At 43.5% G+C, this 24923-nt stretch overlaps 1 protein-coding gene across 1 annotated transcript in view; it reads right to left on the bottom strand.

Moving 5' to 3' along the window:
* SP4 (Sp4 transcription factor) overlaps window positions 1–24923 on the bottom strand; it is a 51150-nt gene that overhangs the window by 11707 nt on the left and 14520 nt on the right. Inside the window, exon 4 of the mRNA XM_084793865.1 lies at window positions 4610–4838. Within this exon, the coding sequence (XP_084649991.1) occupies window positions 4610–4838 (229 nt within the window). The remainder of the gene's footprint in view (window positions 1–4609; window positions 4839–24923) is intronic.

Here is a 24923-nt window from a genome sequence, read left to right as displayed (position 1 = left end):
AAGCTCTAGAACAAAAGAAAGGAAACACATCAAATAGGAGTAGATGATAAGAAATCATCAATCTCAGGGCTGAAATCAATAAACTAGAAACAAAGAGAACAATACAAAAGAAATCTATGAAATCAATAGCTGTTGAGAAAATCAAGATAGACAAACCCTTAGCCAAACTAACTAACCGACAGAGGGAGACCATCCAAATTAACAAAATCAGAAATGAAAACGGGGACATAACATACTAAGGGGAAAATCGTTAGGTCTTACTTCAAAAACCTATATTCCACAAAATTGGAAAATCTAAAAGAAATGGATATTTAATGATAAGATTTCATTTATGACAGTTTGAACAGTACCCCTAAGGAAATAGAGGTAGTCATCAAAAGTCTCCCAACCAAAAAAGCCCAGGGCCAGATGGCTTTAATGCAGAATTCTACCAGACATTCAAAGAAGAATTAACACCAAGACTCCTCAAACTATTCCACAACATGGAAACATCACCAAACTCATTCTATAAAGCCACAGTCACCATGATACCCAAACAACACAAAGACTCAACAGAGAAAGAGAATATCAGACCAGTTTCATTCATGAACACTAATACAAAAATACTCAATAAAACATTTGGAAACCAAATCCAAGGACACATCAAAATATCATCCACCATGTCAAGTAGGCTTTATCCCTGGGATGCATAGATAGTTCGAGATAAGGAAATCCATCAATGTAATTTAACATATAAACTAGCCTTCCTGTATACAAATGACAAACAGGCTAAGAAAGAAATTAAGGAAAATACATCCTTCACAATAGCTACAAATAATACAAAGTATCTTGTTCTAACTCTAACCAAGCAAGTGAACGACCTGTATGATAAGAACTTCAAGTCTCTGAAGAAAGAAAATGAAAATATCAGAAGGTGGACAGATCTCCCATGTGCGTGGATCAGTAGGAGTAACATAGTAAAAATGGCCGTCTTACCAAAAGCAATCTACAGATTCAATGCAATTCCCATCAAAATGCCAACACAATTCTTTACAGATCTTGAAAGAAAAATTCTCAACTTCATATGGGAAAAACAAAACAAAACAAAACCCCAAACCTCAAATAGCCAAAATAATCCTGTACATTAAAAGATCTTACATAGGAACTGCCATCCTGATCTCAAGCTGTACTATAGAACAACAGTAATAAAAACAGCATGGTACCGGCACAGAGATAGGCTGGTTGACCAATGGAATTGAATCGAAGACACAGAAATGAACCCACACACCTATGGACACTTTATTTTTGACTAGAAAGCCAAAAACCTACAGTGGGGGGTGGGGGTAGGGGGATGAAAAAGAAAAAAAAAAAAGATAGCATCTTCAACAAATGGTGCTGGTCTAACTGGATATCCACATATAGAAAAATGCAAATTGATCCATATTTCTCATCCTGCACAAAACTCAAGTCTAAGTGGATCAAAGACTTCAACATAACACCAGACACACTAAATCTATTAGAAGACAAAGTGGGGAAGAGCCTTGAACTCATTGGCACAGGAGACAACTTCCTGAACTGAACACCAACAGCTCAGGCTCTAATATCGACAATTAATAAATGGAACTCTTGAAACTGAAAAGCTTCTGTAAGGCAAAGGATATTGTCAAAAGGACAAAGTGACAGCCTACACACTGGGAAATGATCTTCACAATCCTACATCTGATAAAGGGCTAATACACAAATTATATAAAGAACTTAAAACATTAAGCATCAACAATCCAAATAATCCAATTAAAAACTGGGGTGCAGAGCTAAACAGAGAATTCTCAACAGAGAAATATCTAATGGCTGAGAAGCACCTAAAGAAATACTCAATGTCCTTAGTTATCAGGGAAATGCCAATCAAGACAACACCGAGATTCTGTTTTGCACCTATCAGAATGGCTAAGATCAAAAACTCAAGTGACAGCACATGCTGGAGAGGGTGCAGAGAAAGGGGAACACCTTTCCATTGCTCGTCAGAGGTGCAACTGCTTTAGAAATCAATCTGGCGCTTTCTCAGAAAACTGGAAGAGCTTTACCTCAAGACCTAGCTATACCTGGGTATATACCCAAAAGACGCTCCACCATATAACAAGGACACTTATGCAACCATGTTTACACCAGCCTTATTCATAATAGCTAGAAGCTGGAAACAACCTAGATGACCTTCAACTGAAGAATGGATAAAGAAATTGTGGTACATCAGCTATTAAAAACAAAGAAATCAGCCGGGCGTGGTGGCGCACGCCTTTAATCCCAGCAGAGGCAGGTGGATCACTGTGAGTTCGAGGCCAGCCTGGTCTACAAAGTGAGTCCAAGACAGCCAAGGCTACACAGAGAAACCCTGTCTCGAAAAAAAAAAAAAACCCAACAACAACAAACAACAACAAAAAAAAAACAAAAAAAAAAAAAACCAAACCCTCCTCACTCAAAAAAAAGAAATCATGAAATTTATAGGCAAATGAATGGGACAAGAAAAGACAATCCTGAGTGAGGCAACCCAGGCCCAGAAAGACACACATGATATGTACTGACTTGTAAGTGAATCTTAGCCATATAATACAGGATAAGCACATTACAATGCACAGACCCAAAGAAGCTAAGTAACCTGGTAGATCTAAGGGAGGTTTATACCTCACTTGGAAGGGGAAATAGAATAGACAGGAGTAGAGGTTGAAGAGACGGAACAAAACAGGAGAGGAAACAGATGTGAGAGGGGAGATCAGATGTTGGGATAGCGGGGATAGAAGGACAAAAAGAGAAAAGAGAAACTGTGGTCAGGGGCATCTCTGTGACAAGGTGGAGTCTTAATTCAGGGTAGACTCCCGATATGAGAAGGACTCCAGCAGAGACTCCTAGCAGGAGCCATAGAGACTGAAGAGGAGACCCTCTAACTAGACAAATCTCCTAATAGAGGGAGGGGAACACCAGCCCACCCACAAAAACTTTGACTCAAAATTCACCCTGCCTACAAGATGTGCAGGGATAAAGATAGAGCAGAGATTGAGGGAATGTCCAACCAATGCCTGGCCTAACCCAAGACTCACCCCACGGGAGACAGTCAATCCCTGACACTATTAACAAAATTCTTCTATTGCTTGTCGACAGGAGTCAAGCAGAGTTGCCCTCTGAGAGGATCTACCCAGAAGTGCCTCGAAACAGATGCTGAAACAACTAAACATTGGGCAACGCATAGGGAGCCTTGCAGAAAAGTAGGGGGAAGAAGAAAAGGACCTGGAAGTGACAGGAGAGTCACAAGATGACCTACAGAGCTAACTAGCCAGGGCCCAGAGGGGCTTGTGGAGACTGAAGCACCAACCTTGCATGGACGGGACCACTGGGGACCTGGGCCCCCACACAGATGGAGCTAGCGGGAAGCCCTGACGTGGACTCTGCAATGGAGTCTTCAATATGACATCAAAAGCAAAAGCATCCAAGAAGAATGGACAAATGATACTTGAAAAGATCTTGTGTTTTGAAGCGCACACTCCTTACAAGTATTTGGGCATCCCACACACTAGGAAACAATGTCTCTACACCATGGACTGCTGGGATCTTATACTCCAAATATATAAGAAACCACTATTCAATGATTGTTCTTTTAAATTAATGCAACTAAACGTGGAAAAATGATCTAAATACACACTTCTCCAAAGATACAAAAACAAGGAAAACCACACAAAAAGATGATCAACATCACTAATCACTAAGAAAATTTCAATCAAAACCACACAGTGATACCACTTTCAGAGAGTAGTAACTGACTTTTAAGAAGTAGACAGTCAGGTAACGATGAGCAACTCTATGGAGAAGTGGACGCCTCCTCATATAGTGCTGGAGGAACACAGTAGTGCAACCACTTTAAAAAATCGTGTGGCAGTTCCTGAAATGGTTAAACACAGCAGACTATCTGGCAAGCCTATTTCTATTCATGTGTGCACGCGCGCGCGCGCGCACACACACACACACACACACACACACACACGCACACACGCACATACAGAGAAGGGGGAACTGAATTCTGCACAAACATTATATACATGTATACAGTGGCATTACTCATAATGGTCAATAAGAGTTTAGCTGTGTATAAGATGTTTCTATACACACACACACACACACACACACACACACACACACACACACACACACACCAGAAGAAATGAAGGGGCCATCACAAAAATTCAAATACTGGATGACTCCATAAATACAGAAATCAGTTCAGCAGAGCTGAGGAATTTGGGGTCAGGACTTTTTGAAATGACAGGAGTGGTTCAAAGCAGACCATGGTGACACCTGTGTTACTGTGACTGGGCTCCAAGCTACTGTACTATATACGGAGAACTCATAAACAGTACGGCACAGGAGTTAGTCTGAAGTACATAGAGCCGTTCAAAGATCTTACCTAGTAAGTGAAAAGGAAATTCATTTACTAAGAACTTAAAAAGCACAACACAGGACTGCCTCACACAGTCCAACTTAACTCCTGATGTAACCCTGCACTCCAGCTTCTGAGAGACAAGGCTAGAGGAAATGGCCAGGGACTGATTTAATTAACTGCAGAGAGCCAGGGTGAAACAGCCATTACCTTCCTTCTCCTTCCCTACAGTTAGGACACGAGCAGGCGACTCGCCGAAGCCTCTTGCCAGGCTGCACGTCTGCATCAGGGGTCGGCTGGCCCTGCTGCAAATGCACTTGTGTGAGCTGGTCAGGACTGACAGCACCGATCGTCGCATTAGCAATGCCTCCGACTGCCACCGTTACGGGAGCTATCGTAGCTTGCTGAACTTTCACTCCATCCTGTCCTTGTTGCTGGCCTAAAAGAGACAGACAGAAAAACAGAGCATTTTAATACATTCTATTCCTAAAAGAATATGAAAAAAAAATTAATGTGGACATTTTAAAGTTTTAAAAACATTAGTTTTTAGCAATTCACAAAAAGCAAATGCGTTAATGATTTATACCAGGTTAACCTTTCCATAACATGCGACATTCATCCAGCTGCTGGGGTCCTCTGTGCACACAACCCCCTGACTGAAACACTGTGAGGACACGTGAGATGTCTGAAAACCGTGACGCCTAGGCTGAAAACCCTACATAAATATAAACCAGCATTACTATTTCCTGCCAACAACGTATCTCATATGGTAAGGAAATACAGGAATAAAGATAGTGGTGGCACCCACCTTTAATCTCAGTACTGAGAGGCAGAAGCAGGCAGAGCTCTGAGTTCGAGGCCAGCCTGGTCTACAGATTGAGTTCTAGGACAGCTAGGGCTACAAAGAGAAACTCTGTCTCAAAAAACAAAACCAGAAAATACAGGAATGAGAAATACATAGGGAAAGGATTAAGTATTATGGATAGTTATCATTTTTAAACAATTAAGCAAACATCTCCTTAATGAGGACAAATTATGTTTTTGCTTTTGTATAGAAACAGAAACAAATGTTTTCTTACTTTATTGGTTTGAAACAGGGCACTGCTATATAGCAAAGGCTGACCTGGAGCTTACTACATAACTCAGCGGTCATTCTCCTGCCTCAGCATCCTAGTGCTCGGGTTACAGGCAGACACCACCCCGTGTCTATCCTAAGTGGTTTAAATGCAAAACCAACAATGACATACGTACAGCCAATAGAGATGAAAGAATTTCTATTTTTAACTTTAGTTTTTTTTCTTATGCGTTTGCTGTTTTATTCCTTACATTTGTCTCAGGTCAAAACTAGCTTCTTTTCTAGGGAGAGTATAAAAAGTGCAGAGTACTGAAGGACAAATATGCCCATTCACCTCTGTCTCCAGGTCTGACTCATGGGAAGGGCCTGGAAGGAAAATGTCAGTTGATGAGTGCTCTGCCTCAGAGATTTGATGTAAGGATAAGTTAGTACTTACAAGTCCCACGTGTTAACTGCTGTCACCTCTAGTCACTGAGGTGAGTGGCAATACATGGATACAGTATGCCAGGAGAAACAAACGTGGGTGTAAAATAAAAGAGCTCATTTTAAAACTGTACTTGTAGTACTTTAAACATTTGGGAAAACAGTAAAAATCACCAAGTAAGAAAGACTATACTTTTTATCAACAAACAACCCCTGACTCGACTCCCCCATCCAATTTAATCTCCACTCCCACAGCCCCTCACCTCCTCAGGAGCCCCCAAGGCTAAGTCACAGTGGCAGCCATCCTTCAGGACCGCCCCCCTCCATCACCATCAAGTCCCTCACATAAAATGGCATACCCAGCATATTCCCACTAGTTTATATCACCACTAGTTTACCTGTAACATCTAATACAACCTATGAAGAAGCTGTAATAGTGTACCACGCTTTTAAAGTCTTCCAAGTTGCTGGGTGTGGTAACACACCTTTCATCCCAGCCCTCAGCAGGCACAGGCAGGGGGATCTTTGAATTCAAGGTTAGTGTGGTCTACAAAGTGAGTTCCAGGACACCCAGGGCTGCGTAGTATCCCTGTCTCAAAACAAGTTAGCCGAAGCCCTACATCTCAGGCCCTGCCCAAGTGTTCCATTTGTGGGTTGGTTAGATCTTAGGGCTGAACCATAAGACGCAGTAGTAAGCTCAGTGTAAAAAATCCAAAAACCAAAACCAACCAACCAAAAAACAAACAAACAAAAAAAACCTTTGTTGGAAGGGTTTCAGGAAGTTCACAACGTGCTCACCTTTGAATCAGCACATATGGTAAATGAAGTGATCCAAGTGAGGCCCCAGCTGTGAAATCACTGCACTCTTGGGGACTCTGTGCTCTTACTCCAAGCAGTCACTCTGACTTCCCTAAAAATCCTTGCATCTTACTGATTTTAAGAATCATTTCTGCCAAATACTGTGGTGCATACCTTTAATCTCAGCATTAAGGAGGCAGACGTGTAGAGAAAACTCTCTCTCTCTCTCTCTCTCTCTCCCTCCCTCTCTCTCTCAATTCACAAAGCCTGACATTCAATCCCCACTCAAAGAGGGAAGAGGGTCACACTTCTCATTATCAAGTTGGTTTTTCATAGGTAAAAATCTTAAATTGTAAAGCAATATACAAATACAAAGTATAATTACTATGCTCAAATGAACCTTGAATATTTGCAAGTTTGATGTATTCCATAAGAGATTCTTGGCTAAGCAAACTACTCAAACTACCTGGACACCTGGGATCACAGTGATGTCCACCATGGAAACAACAGCTCTGGAAACAGAGTTCCGTGTGAGCAGACGCTGCACAGAATCTTTACAGCTCGGCACTCAAGGAGCAGAGATGCTCCCACACGGGAAACACTCTTTACGCCCCTGAGGTCACGACAGTCTAATCACAAAGTTCTAGCTATCACTTACACAACCGTGGGTTGTAACATCTACCACGACCTTCACTGTTTTAAGTAGTGGCTGTAGGTCCCAGCATTCTTAGAGCCCTGACCACATTGCTGAGTAACTCCAGCTCTGCACTATGAGTATTTCCATCTGCTCAAGGTCTGTACAGCTTGACAAATTACTCTGATGGGTATTTTAGGGCAAGGTATAGTTGGACTTATATGGTTAAGTCTGGTACCATTCTTCATCTGGACAAGTTTCCCAGACAACTCAAGTTCAATACACTGACTTTATTTCCACTACCAGTAATCCACGGAACCCTGTAGCAGAACACGTAAATGTCCTGTGAGCAGACAGTACAGTCTTTCCCTGGTCTACTCCTAAACAAATTAGAGTGCTCTTCTTTGTAGGGCTTGTGCACACACTCTCCAGCTTGGGCAGGGGCACTGTTGCTTCTAGATCTTTGGATGGTTGGCTCTTCAGCGATGCTCTGGTTTCAGTTCTCTTTAGAAATGGCACTCCTAATCACACACTGACAAGGTCTCCATCTCGATCATTACCTGGCTTTGTCTGTCTGTTTCTTGTTTGGTGTGTGCACACACGAAGCCAGTGGCAGACCCTGGGTGTCCTGCTTTATCACCCTGCTTTGTTCTTTGGAGACATCACCTATTAGTGGCTCCTGCCTCCTGATTTTTTGAACTCATCTCACTAGATGATGCTCCATCTGCCTCAAGTTCTCGTCTAAGTCTAAGAACACTGTAAGTCAGCAAGCTCAACGTAGGCTGCTTTCCCCAGAACCTATTGCAGCCAACGCAGGCAAAAGAGGTGGCTCAGAAGTCGTGTGCTGTTTCACGCACCGATGTCAGATGCTTACCTAACACCTGTATTAGTCTACCTCCTCGGGATTCAAACACCCTATTCTGACTCCTGAGGGCACTGCACTCAGGTGTGCAACCACCACCCCAAGATAATTAAAAAATAAAATCTTTAAAAATGAGAAGGTCCTACTACATAACAATTGTTCCTTTATCTTCTCTATTACCAGGGTCATTATTGTGATTGTGTTAATATGTATCTTTGCCAGGAGGTCAGGGGTGGAGTAGAATGCGACAAAAAGTTTTCAAAGGCTGCTATTCTGAACACAACACTTCTGTGCTCACTGTCAATGGTGGGCTGCGCCATGCGCGTGCAAAGCACTCCACCACACAGACCGCACTTCTGACCAACAGATCCTTCCAACCCAAAGTCAGTACGTCACAAGGTCCCAGGCTGCACTTGCTGCTGCTCATTAGCCCACCCGACACTGCACTCGATGGGCTTTTGATTTTGTCAGAAACGTCTCCCTTCTCTCCTAAGTTGATCCGTTAGCCAACACTTACATCCACTCTTACAGATCTGCTTTCTTTATTCCTCATCACTCATTCCCTTTCCAAACTACTCAAGTTAGGTATGTCTCCCACCACTGCTAAACAGCATGAGAGGAATAACTGACAATGCATGTGTTGGCAAACCTACAGGCTGTCTTCTACGGACTCTTCCGCTCCCCTGATCACTCTTCCTGAGCTCTCCTGTGCTTTACTGACCTCTGTCCACTCTGACCACCTCACTGGGCTGCTTCTCCCTTACAATCCCATGTGCTTTCTACGGTTCTGGCTTCTCAAGTTGTGAGGGTGATCGCATCTGCTTTCATGTTTACTTCTATGTGTAAGCTAATGCTCACCAATTCTCTCCCTCCTACTCACACGCACCCCAGGAGCGCCGCTCTGTCACTGTCTTACGCCAGGAGCATTCCCAAACAGATTCCTCAGAGGCAATCGGTTTAAAAACCAGACAAGTTAGTCTAGCTCTTTATTCTGTCCAAACACGACATCTGGAACCCCTTTCTGACTCCCCTCCTTTTCTATCTTCCACAACAGAAGCTATCATTTAATACCTGCTGTGAGGTAAGAAATTTTACCAGACATTTTACATACTAACATCCCAATGGACTTATATTAAGCTTTTAAGGGGTATGGAAAATACTCAAGGTCACAAAGCACATGTGAAAAGGCCAACTTCAGAGGCCATCTTTGTCGTATTACCATACAAATTGTTTATTTTGGTCCACTGCCCACCCCACCCCCCCATTGAGACTACTCCGTCAAAATATCTATTTGTCCACATTATCTACCTGTTGCACGTCTAGTTCCCTCCAGATGTCGTGGGGTGAATCATACGGAGTTAACATTTTTACCACAGTCCACACTTGCCGAGCTGACAGCATCTTCTTCCACTCTACTCTCATCCCTACAGTCAGCGAGCCCCCATCTCCTTTATGAAACTCTAGCTCTATTTTCTTTAGATCTCTGGCACATTCTCCTATCCCAAGACCCCAGTCTTACACTATTCACTACAACTTCAATGTTTATACTCTCAACTATAGCCCTACAATCAAACACACCTCAAAGTGCACAAATGAAATTTAAATATGGTGCACTGTGTAATTCTGTGCCAGTTAGCTATAAGTAACTGGCCTACGCCTTTCAAAGACGTAGACAGACGTAGGGGCTGGAGAGAGAGAGCCTGTGGTACAGGGTAAAGCAAACACGCCTGCACTGAGGGTTTAGCACTCGCTTTTGCTGTGGTCACGGCTTTGGAGAGGGAGGATTTATTTGGCTCACAGCTTCAGAGGCTTCATTCCAGGGTCACTGTCCTGGTTTCTAGGCCTGGAGTGACGGAGGTGTCATGGCAAATGGATGTGGCAGAAGAAAGCCAGTCTTTCATGCCAGATACTGAGGTCAAGTTACAGGAAGAGGTCAGGAATAAGGTCACGGACTTTTGAGACGGCTCCAAGGGTGAAGGTGGCGCTTGCTCCCAGGCCTGACACCTTGAGCTCAATCCGTGAGACCCACATGCTCTCCTAAGGTGATTAAGATCTGCCTGTCCACAGCCTCGCTGTTCTGACTGCCCAGCCCGTGCCCAGCCCGTCACAGCTCATTCAGTATGAATTCATCAATGAATGATTCCATGAATGAAGGTAGCAACCTGATGATCTAATCACTGTTGGGGGGCGCCACAAGTTGGGGACCAATCCTTCAATATATGAGCCCTCTTAGAGCACATTTCATATCCAAGCCCACCAGCACATCTGGATATTATGCGTCTCCATTAGAAAATGATCTTGTATCAGGTGAGGGCTGCAACCATCTGCTTCCCTTCAGGTAAACTACAGCCTGAGAACATTAAGGCACAGCCAAGCCACTTCTTCTCAATGTAAGTGAATGAATAACAAATGACTTCCAGGGCTCCTTACAGACTGTGGATCATGTACAGCTTGAAAACCAATATTCAGATACTGAGTAATCACAGTGTTAACAGTGCTTACAGGCTCAACGATCTTTGAGGCAAACACTCCTCTCTAAGAGTTATGGCTCCCCGGTCAGTCTCTTCTTTTGAGATGAGGGAAGAACAGGAATCAACTGAGATGAAGTGTATTTATTTAGAACCCAACGTACAATGTCTGGAATACAATAAACACTCCAGAGAAATGTGAACTCCAATAAAGGTGAAGCTGTAAAATCCATAAAGTACAGCTGCTAATAGCAGACATTCCGATTTCTACATCTCTGCAGGAGAACAGCTGTAGCTGAATCTGGAATTCACCCCTTGAAGGGCCAGCTCAGAGCCTGGTCCCAGCCTGGTGCTACTGGGAAATCATGGGCACTTTACGTGGGACCTAGCTGCAGCGTTTCATGGAGCGGGGATGCCTCTGGAAGGAGACTATGGATTCTGGTTTTTCTGCCTATGTCCCTGGGGTGAAGGAATGAGGATGTGCTGCACCCTCCTCTCCCCTCCCCTGAACACTAGGGGGTAAAACCTACAAAACTGTGAGTTATTTTAGACTTTTCTTTTTGTAGTTTCATTATTTCAGGCATTTTATAGTAACAGAAAGCTAATGAACACAAGAATGCAGTATATAAGTGAGATTTATCCACCCCAAAACACACCTCCTAAGTACCCACTTATATTTGATGTTTAATATTTCTAGCAAAATAAAAAATAGAGAATCTAATGTAAAATACTTCCTGTAAAGATAATAAACTCAAAGTACTTATAATATGCACAATAAAGCAATGTACACAATATATCTACACTAGACACAAGAAAGTATTTACAATAAAGAGCAATGATAAGAACGTATTTAAAACCCCAACTCCAATGCAGCATGCTGCTAGGGATTAAAGTTTTAAAAAGTGAAGAGTTAAGTAGTAAAAAAAAAAAAAATCCTCCAAGAACGCAGCGTCCCAGCAGGATTGTTAGTTTAAGGCCAGTCTGACCTGCAGAGCCAACTCCTGGTCAACAAACCACACAATTCCCTTTAGGATTGGAGGATAAACAGGAAGGATCTTAATCAATTTAAGATATTCTAGATTAGGGAAAGGAGACCATTGTTGAGACATGTCATCCTCCCCTATGCAATGCACAGAAAAGCTGCCACTTAATGTCATTTATGCTTAAGCAGTTGACTAAGCGGCTACAATGATCGTCCCTGTGCACGTAGGCACTGGGTGTTCTCTTCTAGACCACAGAGGCTTGACAGATCCCTCACGTCTGTGCAACTCACCACCTGAGCAGTAACAGGCACGGACCTACATTAGCCAGAATTCAGAGCTGTGCATCCTTTTCAGGACGGCAGCTGCGTCCTTTCTTGGGAATTAGGGATACTATTTGAGGTTTGGAGACACAAAAGCTCTATATACATATTACCCACCCACCAATCAGATGTCTAAAGACATTCCTCCTTGGAATATCCCTAAACTAGTAGGAAAGAAAGCAGCCATGTACAAAGCCAGGCGTGGCCATGGCTGCATATGCCTATAGCCCTAGCTTATGTGGTGGGGTGGGGGAGACAGGCAGACCACTGGCACTCGCTGGCCAGCCCTGAGCCTACCCAACCAACGAGTTTTGGGTTCTTTGGGTTACCCAACACCAACACCTCTGGTTGCCACATGAATGTGCACATACGTGTACACATATACGTTATGTGCGCGTGCACACACTTAGTCCAAACAAAGACACATTCCTTTTTTATTTCTAATTCTTTCTACTTATTTCAACCTTGTTAAACAAGTACAGCCGCCTGTCATCCACTATCCGTACTGAGCCATCTTATACATAAGTGTGACAACAAATATTCCACGAAGTTCTAGAAGACTACTTTTCAGGACAGACTTTTGGGGGAGGGGCCAGTTTGAGACAAGGTTTCTCTTGAAGTTCTGGTCGTGCTTTGTAGACCAGGCTGGCCTTGAACTCACAGAGATCTGCCTGCCTCTGCCTCCTGAGAGCTGGGATGTGTTAAGGGAAGAATGTTCACGGCCTGGTCCTTGCCGTCATGCCTCTCTAAGGAGTGCTGTGTCTGTGATTCCCTGACCACATCACGCTACTCCATGAGGCTGTGCTTTGACCATGAGTGTCCTTACTCTGTCAGTCTGACTAGCCTCTAGCCGTGACTCCTGAGTTACTTTCTATCACCTTCTCCGGGAAGCTTCTTCACAAATTCCTTCAAGGACAGTTTCCACACAGGAGGACTCATATCCCACGGGACAAGGATTCTTGTATTTAAATGCACTATCACACTGTGTCTTTACAGCTAGGATGTCACACACACCCACAGCCCTCATTGAACATACAGATTGTAACACAGATTCTATAAAGCCCTCTTTCACTTAGTTTCTGTAGCTACCACAGCACCTGGCACCTAACAAGGTCAATAAATATTTACTAATCGAATAAATATAATCTCCACTCAAGCTTTTCTGTAACAGTCCCAAGGCATCACCTTCTCTCTGTTTTGAAACTATCCTGGTGTATTCTATACCTACACTCTTAGCACCCTGTTTCAGTAGCGGAAGGCTTAGCTTAGCATGCTTAAGTTTTATGGAGTAGAACTGTCCTGCCAAGGTTTCTGTGTAGTGCAAATGCTGAAACAGTGCAGGGACCTGAGCCCAGTGCCTGGCGCCCAGGTGAAGATCCCAGCGATGGTAATGCACACTGCAGTCCCAGCGCTGCTGGGGTGGAGACAGGAGGATCTCTCTGCCTTGCCTAATGAGTTAGCAGTAGGCCAGCGAGACCCTGGCTCAAGGGAGGTGGACAACTAAGATTGTCCTCTGGCTCATACAAATATGCACAGTGTACCTGTGGACACCACAAAATACACGTACATATGTCAAGAGCAGAGGAGACCCCGAGTGAGTGACGCTGAGTGACTGTGTACTGCTGCTGCCACAGGCATGGTCATCTCGAGGGCTCCAGTGGCCTCGGGGAAGCCATTGCCATGTAGGTCAGGCTCCTAAAGGCACAGCTGTCCTCTGGGCTCTAAGTATGCGCTACTGCAGCCTGACCTAAAGCCTCGCTTCAGCTCCTGCCTCCAGAGCGCCCACAGCCCGACACTGTAGGCCTGGAGACTTCCTACTGAGAGGCAATTCATCCCCTGTGCTGTACTTCACGGCGGTGCTGAGGCTGCAGGCTATGCAGCAGGTGCCGCCCCACCGCAGTATACACATCCTAGCCTCCTGGAGCGTTTCTGTACACGTGTCTTGAGTATCTGCTCTTCCTTCATCCCTTGACGTCCCTAAGTCAGGGTTCCAGGACCCAAGTTAAGAAAGAATAGGCACACATTAAACAGCCACAACAACAACCACCACCACCATTCATCATTCGTTTCACTTTTAGTGTCTGATATCATAGATTTATTCCTACATACTAGAACGTCGACCTTCTAGAACGCAACAGCTTATACCTTTACCGTCTCAGAATCTAACCCTAACTGGACAGGACAGACATGCCTGCAAATCCAGCACAAGGAAGTAGAAACAGAGCAGCCCTGAGTTTGGCATTGGTTATGCAGTAGAAACTTGGTAAGAACAAAGGACACAATCTTAGCTGTGCTTGTTTTTAGTGAGACTATAGGAGATAACCAGAGAGCACATGTGTCTGAGAGGCAGGAGGAGCTGATCCACAGCAGCCAGGGGTAAACAAGGAGAGAACAGTGATTTGCTATAGTCAGAGAATATGAGCAAAGGCAATCAATTTTATTACTGTAATCACCCAATAACCCTTGAGATTTTTGTGTTCTATGCTCAAAATACATGAGAAAACACATCTTCTGAATGTCTTTTATTAATATTTATTTTAATGAAATCTGTCACACCAAAGGAAGCAGGAGCTCGGTAGATGGGTGTTAAGAATTCCTAAACCATCCCGAGCGTCTTAATTCCACAAAGGCTTATAGCCAGTCTTCCCAGCGCTGGAGATGCAGAGCTGGTACGGTACGCTCTGTCAGTTCTTAGGGTCATCTCCTAAAATAGACAGACAGTGTAGGGCCAAGAGAAGCCAGTGTAGCTCCTGCTGCCACAGAGTAGGCTAACCTCAGAGGGATGGCTATTTTAAGATGCATCTCTAAACAGCAAACTCAACAACCAGGAAAACACTTGCTTTCTACTTTCAAGTGTAGCCACAATTTTCTCTAAACACTCTGAGGGGGGCCCTCCTGCCACACCACACCCAGCACCCAGCACACTCCACCATGCAACCCGGCCTATCTTCAGCACGGGAGCTCAGCGGCAGCCACTCTCCTCTCATTTCCAACTAGGACAGGAGAGCGTGAGTATTTTTGAGGAAAAGAAGCAGATTATCTGGTAAATTTTCTTTTGGGTACAAACAACATTCAGCTCATGCTAGAAGGGTCAAAACACGGGCTTCGCTCACTGTCCTGATGAGTTAGTGTGAATGTTAAAAATCCTTTAGGGTAATAAACACGAGCAAAAGAGCCACTGTAAATATGATGGATCAGACTAATGTAAATGATACACAGAGACGCTCAAGAAGGAATGAGTTTTACTGTGAAACTAATTTGAGCTTAACCCTTTCAATGGACAGCTACATTTCCTCTTCAAAACTGTTGCGAGAACCCAAATTCTACAGTATTTTTAAAAAATTTCCTTTATTTCAATAAATCTCTAAACCATGGGTTTGTGATATTGGTGTTTCGGTTTTATATTATATTTTATTTGCATGGGAGTTTAATATACACTTCTGTCTAATACACACCCATATCTGCAGAGGCCAGAAAAGGGCTCGATCCCTTGAAACTGTAGATGCAGATGGCTGTAAGCCACCATGCAGCATGTGGTGCTGGGAACCAAATCCGGGCTCTCAGGGAGAGCATTCAGTCAGTGCTGTCACCCACTGAGCAGCCTGTCTCTGCAGCCCTTGAAGAGCTCACTGCGGAGACATCCTCGGAGCGCTGCACAGACGCACACTTACCCTGACTCATGAAATGGATGAGGGGCATGATTCAAGGCAGAAGTGCCAGTGGCGCATCACAGTCACAGCCCTTTCCCCTCCACCATCATGGGATGAGCGTTAGTTTAGTTTTCTACTGTGTTGCCTCTCAGAAAAACTCAATGTGCCTTTACAGCTTGGGCAGACAACGATCTAGTCATGACCAAGAAGCAGTTTGGCACACTGACCCTTGAAGATTCTGGAAAGAAAGAGATGTAGTAAGTGGTGACTCCACATGAAGCCAGGTTGGGGATTGCTTTTCTGAAGTGCTTGGGACTTAGGAGTGTTTTCGATTTCATTCGGATTTTTAAATATTTACATATATACTAATGAGGGAAGGTCACCTAGATCCAATTATCTCATACATACTATACGATGTCTGAAGGTAATTGTGTACATTTCCAATGTGCCTCCCTGCGTTCTACGTGACCCACTGTAAGATCAAGAATGGAACTTTTAAAAAGAATGGAAGTTTTTACTTAGGAAGTCAAATCAACCATACCACTCAGTTATATTACTCCTCTGTACATACCCCCAAAACTCTACATAACAGAGATACTCTTACATCCATGTTTATTGCAGCTCACTTTACCAAAAGATGAATGGAAAATAAAAATGTGGTATATACACACACTGAAATTTTATTCAGACATAAAGAAAAATGAAATAATTATATTTGTAGGGAAATGACGACCTGGAACATGATCATTAAGTGAGGTATCTCCGTCTCAGATGATCACTGCATGTTCTCTCCATGTGGATCCTGGTTTCTAAAGGTTCAACACAGATGCCTAAGTGGGAGTAAGCATAGGGAGAAGCCAGACAACTAGGCAGAGGGGCGTGAGGTGGGACGGGAGTCAGCTTAGGGAAGGGAAAGGGCAGCAGCACATGACCTGAAGGGAAAAAACAGGAGAAGGGAGGAGGGGAGAGGAAGGCGTGGGGACTGCAGCTGTAGTAAATGGATACAAAGTTTGTATTTCACCAATACTGCATTTACATTGTTGTGAATGTTACATGTATTTAAAACAAGACACAGACATTTGAAATCATAAAGCTCTTTCAGAAGAGTTATCAGGCTGGTGTTATATACAATGTTTATAGTTTTAATTATGAAAGATTTAAAAACCATCTTGTACAGCAAGCAGTTCATGTGAACATATACTGTTTCAGTATGAAAATAAACTATGTTATAACACAAGAAAAATGTAACTATTTAATGTAACTTTTATTAGCAGATACAAAACCCATATTCAAAGTAAAGCAGATAAACATTAGTTTTTCTACTGCTATTGTGAACCTGTATGTTCATTTGTGTGCACGTGCAAGCAGAGGCCGGCCTCAGGGGCTGATGCTCAGGAGTCTGTCAGCTCCTTCACCTGCCTGGGGCTCACCAAGAGCGCAGGGGTGGCCAGCAAGCCCCAGGCCCTGCTGCTCTGCCTCCCCCATGCTGGGCTCACCACTGCCTGCCATCACTTCTGGCCTGCGCATGGGTGCTGGGGATAGAACTCAGGTCTTCTGCAGACGAAAGCACTTTACCACTGAGCATAGTCTCAGTAAGAGCGTATCTGGCGTTACAGCCACGTGGAGTAGGTTAAAAACAAAAAAACAAAACCAAAAAAACAAGACATGCCCAGAGTATCCTTCCATGATTCAAGGTTGTGCTATTAAAATGGTAAGAACAACAAAACTAAGTATTTTATTCAATACAATTAAAGAAAAAGAAAATCAATGAGGTGAGAACAGTCTGGCTCCAGCCATAGATTCCCGGGTCATCAGACCAATGCTATATGTACATCTGTTCTAGATTATTCACTTAATGCTTTGTTTAAACCACTTTAATTTGGGGGGGGGGGGAGGGAAGGAGGGGGTAAAGGAAAAGAACTATTTTCATTAAGGAAATTTTAGGTACCTTAAAAGGCAGTTTACAGTTGTAGAAGAACATGCCAAGATATGGTAGCAAAGACTTAACACCCTTTTCACCGAGTTACAACTTACCTAAGCATCAAATGAAGAACACGTGAGTTTAACCTAATCCTACCTTTCAATAGTTACAATTTTCCAGTTTTTCAAGGATACGAACAATCTTAAGTGTCTACATGGAAATCACTTCTTAGGGCTTCATTGTTTTCATTTGTTCCTTGAAACGCTGAAAGCCAACTGTGAGTCCATATTTACATAAAGATCCAGCAATATAGAATGCACATATTTATCTTGTAATATTCTGGGTACCTCCACCCGCAAAGAGCAAAGAACCAAACAATCAACTCTACAGCATACCCCATTCCCTAATCATTTTGGGGTGTGCATTAAATGTGTGTGTTGTGAACATGTGGGTGCAGTATAAAGGTCCATGTCAGGTATCTTTTCCAACCACTCGCCACCCTAACTTTTGAGACAGGATCTCTCACCGCACCTGAAGCTTGCTGACAGCGAGACTGCCTGGCTTTGACTGTCTTCACGCCCCAGTGCCATGGTTACAGAAGAATGACCATGACCAGCTTTTGCCACAGGTGACAGAAAGCCAAGCTCAGTGCTCATGCTTGCCAGACAAGCACTTCACCAACTGTGTCATCTCGCCAGGGCCTTAACTTCTCATTATAATCCACTGACCTCCCCTATCAACTTTTCCTCTTATTATCTCTGTTCATAATATGATTACTTGACACTAATTTATCAGAAAATGCAAATAGGACTATGGAAATGGCTCAGCAGGTAAAAACTGAGCTGTGCAAGCCAGATGACCCCAGTTCAGTCCCCAGAGCCCATGTAAAAAGCAAGATGGGGCAGTCCACATCAATAAACCCAGCATTCCTAGGGCGACGTGGGAGGTGAGACAGGAGGGAATCCCAGCTAATCTGGAGTAGGCACCACAGTAGCACAAACACTGGAGACGGCCTCAACAAAGCAGAAGGTGACATTCCCCCAGTGTCCTCTGACCTCCATGTACACACCATGTTGTGCTCAGGTGTGCTCTCTCTCTTGCGCGTGTGCTCTCTCTCTCTCCCTCTCCTCCCCCCCCCTCACATACACACACACACACACATACACACAGAGGCTTAACAGCTGTTACAAGTTTCCAAGTTTGCAAATCTACCACCGAAAAAAAGTATAAAAACGAGCAGGTACTATTACAGATAGCTAAGTGACATACTGGGTTTGGCTATTAAATAAAATTTAAATAACCATATTAAAATTTAGGTTTAGTTTTTCTAGCTGGAGAAACTATTCTACATGTCAGAGCAACTCCTGGGCCAGCAAACCCTGACCTCAGACGCAGGGGCAGCCACGCTTAGTTTCAAGACCGTCTTTCCCTGGGAAGAAGAAAAGCCAGCAACACAGGCCTATGATTATTTTTGTTTTCTAACAAAAAGTTTCTGGAGCCTGAGTGTATCTTTAACCCTAGAGGACTTACAGGTATTTTAAAGACAACAAAGTTATCTTCACCTTGCCAATAACTAAAGGTTTGATTTAGGTAAAACACATCCAATACAGGCTTTAGGTTTTGTTGTTGGTTTTAAATAAAGAAAAATAGCTACAGCAAGGTAACATGTTAAAGTTGAATCTGAAATGTCCTTTACTTGTTCCCCAGCTGGGGGCACTATTCTGGGTTCTGGAAATTCTTGGGAGGTGGGAACACTGAAGGTCACACTGGTTCCTAGTTCCCACTCTCTGTGCTTGTCTGCCATGATGTCAAAAACCTCGCTCTCCATACACCTGCAGCCATGCCTGCACACAGCACACACGCCTGCACATAGCACATAGCACACATGCCTGCACATAGCACATAACATGCATGCACATCTACCCTATCACCAATCTGATTCAATTCGGATGCCTTTTAAAAAAACCAATATTCCATAATTCAAGATAATGTTATTAGTAGAAAATAGCCATTGAAGAGTTTGTTACCTACGTTACCTACATTTTTACAAGAGGAGGTGTCAAACAGTGCCCCGGGTTTGGGAAGAAGTACACGGGGAGGCAATGGGTGGCTATCAGGAAGTGGAAGGGGAAGAATGGTGGGAAAGAGCCTTCCGTGTGGAGTCTACAGGAAGGAGCAGGCAGGACAAGGGAAGCAAGATTAGAGCAGCAGTGTAATTGAGAGGACACTAGGGCATGGCTGCTGCCCCAGCCACCTGGGTTGGTACAGTTGGCCTCAACTACCAGAGCATCATAAAGAACCTATTCAGTTGGCAAAGTGTTTGCTGTCCACCATGAGAGCTTGAGTCCAATCCCCAGCACTGATGCATGTAATATGCTGGGCACAGCGGCATCTGCTTGTAATTCCAGCACTGGGGAGACAGAGAAAAAAAATTCTAGGATTTACTGGCAAGCCAGCCCATCTGAATCAGTGCGCCTAAGTGCCTGGCTAACTGTTGGAGAGGCAGGGCCAGACAACAAAGTATCATTATTTATTTGTATGTTTGTTTATTTACTTACTTAGTGTCATTTTACATCCTGGTTGTAGCCCTATCCTTCCTCATCTCCCAATCCCATCCTCCCCCCCTCCTCCCTCAGAAAAGGGGAGCCTTCCCTTCCCATCCACCCTTGAGACTGAAGCAAAGCATCATTTTGAGACCTTAACTTACTAAATAAGGCGGAGGGGGCAGCAGACACTCCATGGGTAAGAGTGCTTGCTGTGTGAGTAAGAGAATGCAGAATGCGAGCGTGGATCCCAGCACCCATATAAGCACCAGCGTGTGGCCAGGAGTGCCTGTAACCCCCGCGGTGTGGTGGAAGGGGAGGACCACTGGGGTGGCTCCCTACCAGCTGGGCCCAGCTTTAGTCAGAGTCAGCTTCAGTGGAATAAGCGGAGTGACACAAGCAGGACACCACCATCCGGCTCTGCCATCTACACACACCTGCACAAATGCAGACACCCATTGCACAGATGCACACACAGGGGGGCTGCAGAGACCGCTTAACCCTAAGAACACTTGCTGAACTTGCACAAGACTTGGGTTCCGCTCCCAGCACCCACACAGCAGTTCCTAGCTGTCACAACTCCAGCAACAGGGGTCTCAGGGTCTCAGGATCCTCTTCTGGGTCCGCAGGCAGCAGACACTGCACACGCTGTACACACACATGCACGTAACATATAAAATAAAGGCAAATGAACCTTTAAACAGGCAGAAGGCTCCTGAGAATTACCTTCTGAAGTTGAAGCTCAGGCCTCCACACATACGTACAAACATAAGGAAGAAAATGGTTGGGGTCCCGAAGCGTTGTAGTGGAAATCAAAGTGGCAGAGTAGCTCCCACCTCCACAAACTGAGTAACTACAGCAGGCCAGCCATTCCATGGCCAGGAAGGCCACAGACAGCAAAACATCAGCAAACATGAAAGATAACACTTAGTATGCCTATCTAAGGCAAGTAAGAAATATATTCTTAATGCCTACTATATATCCTCACTATAGTTATAGATGTAAGTGACCACATAACAGGAAATAAGATGGAAAATACTAAATATACACACATTAATTCAGAAGAGGAAAGTCAAACATAACAGTGACAAGACAGCTACTTAGTGCTCTGGCACTTACAGAACATTTTCACATATACTACTTATTGACTCCTCAGAAAAACTTACGTGGATGTAATCTATATTTGACAGTTGTTTATAAGGAGAGTCAAGGAACACAGTAGATACCTCCATAGGCCAGACTTCAACTCGCAAAATAAGGGACAGAGTTTAGGTGCTGTCCACTGCTGTTTTCACTAACACTAACATCCCTTCTGCTTAACTTATCTACAGATTGCATAGAAATAAAATTATTTATTCCCAAAGCCTGCTCAATGATCTTACTGCAACAAGCGGGAATAACCTAATGAAAGAGCATGAGATGCTTAATAACCCATTCAACACCAATCCTTCACCAGCAGCACTTCCAAATGGCTGAGAGGGTTTTCCTTCAAGTTTCTATAACAGCAGTGTGCTAGACCTCACATAACCTTTGATACATATAAAAATTTATTTCTCAGTAATCATTGTTAATTATAGTTTTAAAATTATCTCTATAAATTTGGATTAACCTACAAAATTAAATTCAAGCAAATGTAACATTTAAAACTGCTATTACAGCTATTACAGATTGAGTATTAAGCATGCTCACCACAAATGGGGTAATAATCCATTTTCTAATTAGCAATCATATATTTAACCACACCACAATATACAAATACTTCAAAACTTCATGTTGTATATGGTGAATATAAGCTATTTTGTCTGTCAATTAGGAATTAGCAAAAAGTTATAACTAAAAAGTTTTAAATTAAAACCTCGATATTTTATCACTATTTCATTTTGAAAGTAGTCTTACAGGAGTCATGCTATTCAAGCAACTGCTGATTGACTTTAATGTAATCAGCATTTCAAGACGCATTTTCTTGCTGAAGTACACCTACAATCTAGTACTGCACTCTGTAACTCTCCTTGTTTTTCTACCTCTAATGGAAAGTTAGGAAGTTCTAGCAAACAAAGACAGCACCCTGCTCTCATGAGAACACCTGGACCATAAATCAGCCATAGCAGTCTTCACCTGCTAGTATAGGAAGTAAAAAGCTTTCTCCTTTTAAAGTAAGGACCAAGATCCAGCTAAGACCTGTGCTTTTAAACTTCTAGATTTTACAAAAACCATGTGGCAAGTTTCTTAGTAGTCAAGCTAAGGCAATAAGGCAGGGAGGACAAGACAGCTACTAAAAACAGAGACAGCAAGAACGACCTTAAACTCCTCGAAATCAGGGACTGGCTTCTGTAAAGGCTACAGAGCATGTCAGATAAATTACCTCTGTTCAAAGGCATGTAGTGAGACCCTACCCAAAATAAAAAGATCAGCTGACACTGAACAGGCACCTTTGATGTATCTGATGTCGAAGGCTTTGGAGGTGAGATGAGAGCCACATGGCCATCGGAATGTCCAGGGTTAGGGCCCTACCCTCACCTTTGCTGTCCCTCAGGCTGGGTGTGTACATATTTACAAGGATGCTAGGAAATGAACCAGTTCCTAAAACAGTCTGTGAGTCCACAGTAATGACTCAAGCCTGGATACTCTCTCTTCAGAGGAGAGCAACATCAGACTCATGAGATTTGGCAAAAGAAAAAAAAAATCTTGCAATCTGTTGAAATACTGATAGACCTCATTCAGAGTTTACTTCAGAAAGTAGTCAGTTTTAAAACTAGCAATATTAGTGAATGAAAAATTCCCCAAGTTTTACTCTTGACCTCCTAAAATTAAGTTCAACTTAATATGTCTATACTTTAAATTACAGTTATTTTAACACTTGCATGAAATTTCTCCACTATTTAAATTTACAAATCACATATAGTATTAATTTGGACAAAAGCAAACCAAATAGCCAGGTGGGTGGTGGCATACGCTGGAGAGAGGAAGACTGGGGCCTTGAGGCCAGCCTGGGCTACAGGAAACCCTATCTCAAAAGGGCAGGCGGCCCATCCCCACAGGCACACAGCTGTTTACGGCGGAGACAACCCACTACTCAGCTGAGAATTAATTTCCTACACTTATCAGTACCTCTGTCCATCATAAACTGATTATGAATGAAATGTGTGCCCCTCAGTTTGTGAATTAGTCATCACTGCAGACAGCTGCCAATGAACTAATTAAAATCACTGAAAGCCATTTGAGCACCTGGGTTTCAATAATCAAGCTTTCTTTGTAGTTTTGAGGTAAGGCTGGGAATGTAAAGAAGTGAGCTGCTTTTTTGACTTTTGTTTGTTTTGCTTTTGAGACAGGGTCTCTGTGTGGCCCTGGCTGTCCTAGAACTTGCTCCGTAGACCAGGCTGGCTTCAAACCCACAGAGATCTGCCTGCCTCTGCCTCCCAACTGCTGAGATTAAAGGCGTGTACCACTACCATGTGGTTGGTGAGCTGATTTTTAATGAATATCATGAATTGGGCTGATATTTTTAATTATAAAGTTGGGATAAGGAAGTTTAAAGAAGCATATAATACGATCTCAAAATTTTCATCAGGATTTTTAATGAGCTAAGGTATCATAAATGTATGTAGGCATATACACAGAGCCAGAAATAACCAAAATAAAACATGCACATTAAATTTACCCTCTCTCCACACACCCACATGCACACACTCGTCACATGCACACGCTGCACCCCCCCCCCCCAGTGACATAATGACACCTGGGCCTGTAATAGGTGTCAGTATTAGAACGCTTGTCTACTATGTTTGAGACTCTGGGCTTTATTCCCAACACTGTAAAAGAGAACAAAACAGAAAATTCCTATAGATAAGCTAAGGGGGAATTAAACAAAGCTTATGTAGAACAGAAGACAGGCGTGGTGAGTGCAGAGCTGCTTCTCCTGTCCCAGCCATGGCGCTTCATATACAGTGGCAGACACTAAACACAGCTTGTTTACTGTAAGAACATCATCCCTGTTAACTGAGCTAGTATCACAAAAGAGGACTCATGCGACCGCTCACCTCAAAGACATGCATTCCATGATCTTACAGTCATTTTAAATGTAATTTCCTTCTAACAGAGGGTGTTACAACTGTAAAGCATGTTCATTGGGGGGTGTTATGCAACTATTAATGAAAATGAAATGTAAAACTCATTTCACTTATATTCTTGTAATGTTTTTAGAATGATTTTTAAAATTTACTCAAAGTTCTGGGGTGCATGTAGGCAAGAACATATTCTTACTAGCCTGAAATTTCCAATCAAAACAGGATTTCGGAGTTATGAAATGTGTCTTGTCTTCTAATTCTGACCACACAGGGCGAAAAGAACCCTCTGCTAAAGACCCAGGGACACGTGTCTCCGTGACTAGACCAGAGTCTCAGTTACAGTGACATGTGTGAAGTGGTGCTGCGTAACTGCAGAGGCTGGTTCCCTCCAGCCCTGTGAGGCTCCCCACTTGCTAACGTCCTCTCTGTACAGCCTCCGCCGTGCGGACCTGTCTGACTGCTCTGCTGTCTTGTGAAGGCCCAGCACCACCTTCTCCACAGGACTGTGAGATGGCCAGCAAGAGTCCTTCAGCAGATGGCACAGGAAAGGCAATGAGCTAGTTCTAGAAATGACCACAGGAAGCAAACACTGTCATATACAGGGGGCACACAAAGACACAGTCAATGCTAAGAAAACTAGACTTGTGAGCCACGGAGCTGAGATTCTGGGTCAGGCATTACAGTGCGGCCTTGAGCAGGTAACCCGACTCCAGACTTTGGCTTTCACACCTGAGAGGAGGGATGGCAGCGAGATTTAGCCTCCACTGTGCTCTGCAGGTTCAA

The sequence above is a fragment of the Acomys minous genome (assembly GCF_964271855.1).
Source record: "Acomys minous genome assembly, chromosome: 8".
Classification (NCBI taxonomy): domain Eukaryota; kingdom Metazoa; phylum Chordata; class Mammalia; order Rodentia; family Muridae; genus Acomys; species Acomys minous.
Note: the sequence above shows the minus strand (reverse complement) of the source record. Positions and strands in the feature narration are given on the sequence as shown.